Raw genomic sequence first — 8,075 nt, 5'->3', positions numbered from 1 at the left:
ATTTTTTCTCTCAGTGAAAACAAACCCAAAGTAGTCTAGACAGACTGGATGGTGAACCTCCGCTGTGTCTGCCCTGCTTTTGCCTTTGATTAGAACTTCGTGGCTAAGGCACAGCACACTGGGACGTGGTACAGGAGGCTACAGAGCTGCCTCAACTGGAACAGCAGGAAGACCCAGCCTTGAGCAGGATGCGACAACTTGGGATGCTGCAAGTATGGAGGAGGGATGGCTGCTCGCTGCACATGGAAGTGGCAATGACTCCTGTGGGAAGTCAGCTTTCCTTCTCCCCCCCACCCCATGCCAACACTGTGCATGGGGGGGGGGGATTTAGAGGCAGAGCATTGAAGGATGTTGGGGCTAAACGGCATTCATTCTTCACTTTCTCCAGACCTAGGGCCACTCAAAAAGGCCTACCAGTGAAAGCAGACACATTATCCTAGTTGACTTTCCACTGCTGTGAGAAAATACCATGACCAAAAAAAAGCAGCTTGGGAAGCAAAGGGTTTATTCCATCTTACACTTCACAGTCAGTCCATCATGAACGGAAGCCAGCAGGAACTCAAGGCAGGAATGATGTGGGGTGTCTTTCTGTACTCTGTGAATATATGTTGTTCTCATTGGTTAATACTAAAAGCTTTTTGACCAGTAGCCAGGCAGGATAGGGCTAGGTGGAACAATCAAACTGGGGACTCAGATGATGAGGGGGAAGAAGATGCCAGCAGCCACCCAAGGAGCAACATGCCAGAGCACCACTGGTAAGCCATAGGCCATGTGGCGATACACAGATTAATAGAAATGGGTTAATTTAAATGTAAGAGCTAGCTAGCAATAAACCTAAGCCATTGGCCAAACATTTATAATTAATATTAAGCATCAGAATGGTTATTTGGGAACTGGTGGGTGGGAGAGAAACATCGAGTTACATAGGAACCTGGAGGCAGGAGCTGAAGCAGAGGCCATGCAAAATGCTGCTTACTGGTTTCCTCCTCAGTTTGCTTTTTATGCCACCTGCACAGGGGTGGTACCACCCACAATGGGCTGGGTCCTCCACACAGCTATGAATCAAGAAAATGCTCCACAGACTTGCCTGCAGCTCAATCTGAGGGAGGCATTGTCTCAATTGAGGTTTCTTCCCTCTTTACAGATTTTAGCTTGTGTCAAGTTGACAAACACTACCAAAAAAAAAAATACATGCAGCAAACATTAAATGTTGTTAATGGCCATGCCACCAACACTGTTAAGGGCTGTCATCTTCTATAGGCTGTACAGAATGCAGGTGTCATTACAGTTCAGGATAGTGGGCTCATTGGAGCTCATCTCAAACACCAAGTCAGAAAACATGGCAATAGACAGAGCTGTATCCACCAGGAGAGACTTGACAGAAAATCTCACTGAAGGAATTAACCTTTGTAACACGTGTTTGTTTGTTTCATTCATAAAATGTGCTATTTCCATGTATCATACAGCGGGTTCACAGGTGCATGCAGCAGGACACAAGCACATGCAACAGGTGTGCAGGTGCATGTATCAGGTGCACAGGTACATGTAGCAGGTGCACAGGTGCATGCAGCAGGACACAGGTGCATGCAGCAGGACACAGGTGCATGTATCAGGTGCACAGGTGCATGCAGTAGGACACAGGTGCATGCAACAGGTACCCAGGTGCATGCAGCAGGGGCACAGGTACCACGTAGCAGGTGCATATGTGTAGGTGTAGATGCCTATCCCTGAAGAAGCTGAAAGACACACAGGGGAGAGAAGGGCTCATGTCCCCGGAATGTTAAGACAGGATTATACTCTGAACCCTGACACGAACTATATTTGGATAGGCCAGGTAATCCAACACTTGATCCCAAACTGAAGGGAAAATGAATCCTAAGGGGGAAAAATGCACCAATTTGTTTCCACACAAGAATATCATTTATTATTTTTTGTTGATTTTAAACTCACAGGAAATTTGTGTGGAATCATTCTGGGAAGAGAATGAAGAATTGTGTGAATAACTGATAAGCTTGTTAGATAGCCAAATGTATCAGATGACAGGCTTGCCTCGTTACATTTCTGACTCGGCATCCTTAAGTTTTGTGACTGACTCGTCATCCTTAGGTTTTTTGACTGTTTCTTTCTTCTGTTGACTATATAACCAATTTTTAATCAGCTGCCTAAAATACACGACGATCACTGAGATGATGAATAAAATAATACGCATCATCATAATATACACAGCTTGAAATGATGAGGGCATTTCCTCGGTCATTGGTCCAGGGGGTCCACTGTCAATGCTCCCACCGAGTCCTACCTCTTCACAGAACGGGGGTTCCCAGCCATACTTGCAGTGGCAGTTCCTTTTATTGTTGCAAACACCTCGGCTATTGCACTTGCCAGGCAAGCAGTCGAACATGATGGTGGCAGAGTCAACACATCTTCCCTTAATGCACACCTTTTTAAAGCCACAGGCGGTGCCATCATTAATCACACCTATGTCAGGTATCCCATGGGCTATTAATTCTCCATGATAGCCTGTGCCCCAGCATATGAGATTGTCTGCCTTCACATAGGTGGTCAATAGAGTACTGTGATCCGGCAAACTGGGGATGGCCCTAACATTTATACACTGTAGTCTGCCACAGACTGCATTGTCCCTGGTGCACCTATTATATTGACTAGTATTAATGCCACAGTTACCATACTGATCGCCCATCTTATTAACGACATCATAACATTGGTAAGGAGCCTCCCTGGCAGCAGGTCCAAAAATACCCTGACACTGCATGTACCTGGATCTGCAGCTCTTACCGAAACAAACTCCTCCATATTTACAGGGAGTTCCATCTTGCTTGTAAGAATCCTCTGGACATAAACCTGAGAGCCCGTTGCAGTACTCAGCAAGATCACATTCATTTTCTTCCTGCCTACACACATATCCTGATGGGAGAAAGTTACATTTGTGACAACAAAGCCCGGTGGAACAGTTGACGCCTTGCTTCCATTTGCAGTTGGGCCCACAGCACGGGTCTTTTTGACAGTCTTCTTTGGAACCACAGTCACATTCCTCCGCACCTTCAACAATCTTGTTGCCGCATCTCTTAATCACATAACCTCGTCCTGGGATGTCAGATAGACAAGACGACATTTTATAGGAGGCGTGTATGAAATACTGATCATAACTGCAGTTACTAAACCCGGTGCGTCCTGTACCCATGATGCAGCTCGTCCTACCTCTGCACTGGCAATACTTCCCGTCATGTTGCATTCCCACACAGTGGCCCACTTCATGAGCGGACCAAGTAGCAGGTCCAAGGATATTCTTACCAACGAAGCTACTTGTGGCTCCGGCGTGGTATAGCTCGCATGCTCGCCCCCAGGACCATGCGACAGCATCTGGAAAACTTCTTCCAAGATATAAATGTGACCAGTCCGCAGGAAGGACATGATGCAATACCAGTCTTTTGTACAGTACAAACTGACCTAAAATTTCAGCTAAAGTGGGAAAGAAAGTTTTCATCCTGTCGTGGCTGGACCAAATTTCAAGTCCTTTTAGACAGATCCGCAACCTGACATCCTGAAAGTAGGTGTCCATAATTGCAGTTAGAAGAATAGCATCTTCTATGATTTTAGTAAAATTTCCACCTAAATACATAAATCTAGTCCAATCAAAGACCATGACCAATTCCAAGTACTTTTGGTGCATATAGGATTTATGAAAGCTACTTATCCTAGCCTCTTGCTGGGTGGTTTGCCCATCTGTTTCTTCATCAATCACACCACAGGTCTGATTGCTAAATTCGTCCTTTTTTAGGACATACACAACGTGTTCAAACGTGGAAGAGGCCCTGAGGGGCTCGATTTGGTAGTAATTGGAGTCTATGTTCAAGATGCCTCGCAGACCTCCCATGCATGTACTCAGGGTAGCGTCAGATTCCTGAAAGCCTTCCACGAAGCCCATGTAATTGCACTCGTTTGGTATGTGTGGGTAATCCTCCATTAGACTGTCCTCCTGAGTGAAGGAGATAACAGGCAGATGTCTCGGCAACAGTAACTTCTTGGGCCGCAGGTGAATGGTATGTTTTTTGCCCTGTATCTGTAAGAGGTACGACAAAGAACTGTCCCCACCCTGCTCCCCTTTCCTAGCTCTTAGCTCTTTGGGAACGGTGATTTCATAGGACTCAAAGCCCCAGTCAGGGTCAAATAGTAGGTCATCGCCCAATGCCTCAAGAAAGAGCATCGTCAGAAGCAGACAGCGGTGTTGGGAGAAGGAGGCCCACACTGACCTCATGATCTGTTTTGTTTCCCTGCTTGGTTTTCCTGGACTCGGGAGGAGCAACGCCAGCCCTGGCGTGCGCCTCAGATGTCCCTGAAACTGACAAAGCACTGGAGTCTCAAGCGCTTAGCTCCCTTGGCAGGCTCCCCTGGGAAGCCAGGACTCTTGGGGCCTACTTGGTCCAGTTTCCCCAGGCACACTCCTACCCAACGCTCCAGTTCGTTGTTGTTTTTTTCTGAGCGGAGGCGGGGGGGAGGGGGCGGGGGCGGGAATTAAGCTCGCGCTTAAGAATGGAGGCAAAACCGGGCAGTGCTGGCGCGCGCCTTTAATCCCAGCACTCGGAAGGCAGAGGCAGGCGGATCTCAGTAAATTCTAGGCCAGCCTGGTCTACAAGAGCTAGTTCTAGGCACCAAAGCTACACAGAGAAACCTTGTCTTGAAAAACCAACCCCCCCCCCCCCCAAATGGAGGCAAAGGTGCACATGAATGATAAATGTGCCCCATTTTCTGCTGGGTCTCTCTAAGAAGCTGAAGGCGCATCCCGGTCTTAGAATAGCTGCCCAGAGTCTTCATTCCCACCCGCTGGCCTAGATGCAGCCTTTTCGGAGACGCTCTGCACCCAAACCACAAAGTCTCTTTTACCGCTTTTGCTGCCTGTCAGATATTCACACGATGGCGGCGCAGCACACAGTAAGCACTCCCTGCGGGAGGGAAGAGGGGAAAGTCCAGGGACAGTCTAAGAAAGGACAGTCTAACGACTGTGGTATGAATTAGAGGTGAGAGGTGATGAAACAGTCCTTAAGAAAAACGTCCTCAGCTCAGAGGACAGACGGACTCAACACGCACGGACAATCCCAGAGTCACTACATGAGGACTGAAGGCAAGCAAGCATTTTCAGTAGACCCAGTGCGAAGTTAGGGAGCGCTTGACAGTCCAGACATGTCGTCTGCGGGCAGAAGTCATGGTGCTGGGTTGAGAGAGCCCTTACAAGGAGATGAAGGCAGTCGGGCGCATCCCCTGAATGAAAGGAGCGAAAGTTCAAAAGGATTTTGGACCCTTGGGTGTGGGGGCTTGCCAGCCCCTCCTCCTGCATGCCGGACCAGACCTTGAGTGGCTTAAGTTCATTGGTCTGGTCTTGACTACAGCCATGGTTCATTTTGTTCCTCCTCCACCTCTGGCTCTAAGTCTTTTCTCCCTCTCTTTTTGGAAGGCCCCTGAGCCTTGTAGGGAGGCAGTGTGGGGGCCTGACAGAGCATGACAGATGACTCTTGTGGCTGAGCTCTCCGCATACTTGTAGCCTCTGCTCTGCACCAGCAGTGGGGGCTTTTTTTTTAATTTTATTTTCGAGACAGGGTTTCTCTGTAGCTTTGGAGCCTGTCCTGAACTAGCTCTTGTAGACCAGATTGGCCTTGAACTCGCAGAGATCCGCCTGCCTCTGCCTCCCGAGTGCTGCGATTAAGGGCAAGTGCCACCACCGCCCAGCTGGAAGATGAGAGTTCTAAATGTGGTCAGGTGTGTGGGCATCCTTGGGGAACATAACCTGGGCTAGGCTGATGGCGAGTGCTCAGCATAGGGCTCCATGGAACTAGGTTGGGGAAAGCAGACAGAGACTAATTCAGAGACCTTGGGCAGCCTAGGATGTGTGGTCAGGCTAACAGAAGAGGTTTGTGGTGGTCGGCAGAGTGGGCTTGGATATGAGGAAGGACAGGCTAAAGGGCACCTGAGCAGAGTTTCAGGAACACTGAAATCAGCCCAAGGAAAAGTCACGGTAACAGTACAAACTGGTTCCGGAAATGGCTTGCGATTTAAGCCAGATACCAGGAGGTAGGCAGACAAACTAGAGATTAGATAGGTGAGCTGGCAAAACTAGCCTGCCTCTTTAAGAAGATGGGCATGGCAGAGAAGGGATGGGAAGGACTGGTGGGGACTCCACGACAGAAAGGGAGTTGACAGAGGAGAGGGTCTTGACTATTTTCATCTGCTGATGGGAAGCCATGCAGGGTCAGCCAGCCCTCAAGGTGGGAGGTGCCCCATTAGTTCCCCCCAGGACCACCCAACAGGACGCTGGAGACTGCTGAGGGAGGTCCAGGTGGTACACACTACGAGGAGGTGAGAATAGGAGAGAGGACCAGGGCAGGGCTTAGTATACTCTATAAGCTCAGTCACAGGGAATGAGACTGAGGAGGTGGTGAAGGGAACCCCAGAAACTGGAAGGTCTTGAAAGTCCTGCTGAACTCTGAGGAATGGAAACAACCCCAACAGAAACAGAGCAGCTGACGTAAGCCTATATCATCGCCCAATCACTCCCCACTAGGCTCAAACTGTGGTGCGGCCTCAGATCTGTGAGCCCCTCCGCCCTCGGGGCCTGCAAACATACGCTGCCACATCTGACAAGACATTGGAACTCTTGAGAAACGGGGCCTACTTGGAGGAAGTTGCATCACCCAGGGCGTGCCCTTCTAGGGGATATTGGGACCCTGGCCTCTTCCTCTTTTTGCTGCCTGGCCATGAGGTGACAGCTTCCATGTGGCATCCTCCTTGCTATGATCTTTTGCCCAAGCATTGGCCTAAAAGATAACAGACCAAGTGACCAGGACCCCAAACTGCCAAAGCCGTAAGTCAAAATAAACCCTTTTCTTTATGAGTTGATTATCTCAAGCATTTTCCCACAACAATGACCATAAAGGGGGCAGAAAGGGCTTTGGGGAGGCAAGGCTCACGGTCTCAGTGGTGTGACAGTTTCATAGATACACGCGTATCTCAAACAGATGTATGTACATGTATTATAGACATGGGTTTATACAAACATATTAAATATTACACAGCAATTTATTTGCAGATCATATCTCAATAAGGTAATTATCATTTATTTTTAAATTTGCAGTGTCTAATATAAGAGGTATTTAAGTACAGTGTTGAGAAATAATGACAAAAATGACCCAGTTCAGCTCAGATGCCATCTGCAAACCCAACTCCCTATACTGCTTCTTCGTTGTATGTTTCTGCTCTTAGTAACCCTCCCTTCCCTTCCCATCTCACATGAGCTACTGCTTTCTCTTGCCCTTCTCCTGAAGCCCCTTTTAGAAAATGACTTAAATGTAGAAAATAGTACATGTAGTTCATGTTATTGCAACATTTGCTTTTTCCAGTGAATAACACATTCTGCAAATAATTTCCTAGATTTACTTCAATGCCCCCAGCAGGTGCGTAGTCTTCTGCAGCATGCATGAGTTACTGACTTGACCCTTTCCCTCCTATGCCATAGACACAGGGGTGCCATTCAAAAACTGTGCATTTATCTTGCTTTAAAATCTTTCTACAATATGGTAAATATGTAGTAAATATGAACAAATATGTAGGTCTTTCAACAATTCATACATGTGTTTGTATAAGAACACACACCTTTTCCCCCTTGAAACTCTTTCCGTTGGGCTAGATTTCTAAAACTTATGTTAGTGTAAATGAATTAAAGAAAATAAAAGTGTTCCTATTAATTAATGTTATTGACTCACCTTTAAAAATCATGTTCTTTACCAATGAAGAGCCACACTGTGCACTTGGATTTTACGTAGTAGAATTAAGAACACCTAACTAGCAGCACATGCCAGTAGCTGTCATGTGAGAGGGCGTGGGAACCTGAGACCCATTTTCCATACAATATAATAATAGCATATTACCTAAGATTTTCACTAGAAAAAGAATATAGCTCAATAATTATTTTGCATTTTTAGATTGTTAGTGAGGTTGAGTATGTTTAGTAACTGGAAACATCTGCTTTTAATTGTCAAAAATATCAACACTTCAGGGGGTAGGGA

General features: G+C 47.1%; 1 protein-coding gene across 1 annotated transcript; it reads right to left on the bottom strand.

Annotated features, from left to right (window-relative positions):
- Positions 1-2,053: 2,053 nt before the first annotated feature.
- Positions 2,054-4,276, bottom strand: Adam30 (ADAM metallopeptidase domain 30). Its single transcript, XM_038311717.1, has one exon. It carries the CDS (start codon positions 4,274-4,276, stop codon positions 2,054-2,056), a length of 2,223 nt encoding a protein of 740 aa, XP_038167645.1.
- Between the last annotated feature and the right edge of the window lie 3,799 nt (positions 4,277-8,075).

This window comes from Arvicola amphibius, chromosome 14 (assembly GCF_903992535.2).
Source record: "Arvicola amphibius chromosome 14, mArvAmp1.2, whole genome shotgun sequence".
NCBI lineage: Eukaryota > Metazoa > Chordata > Mammalia > Rodentia > Cricetidae > Arvicola > Arvicola amphibius.
This window is presented reverse-complemented; position numbering and strand designations above follow the sequence as displayed.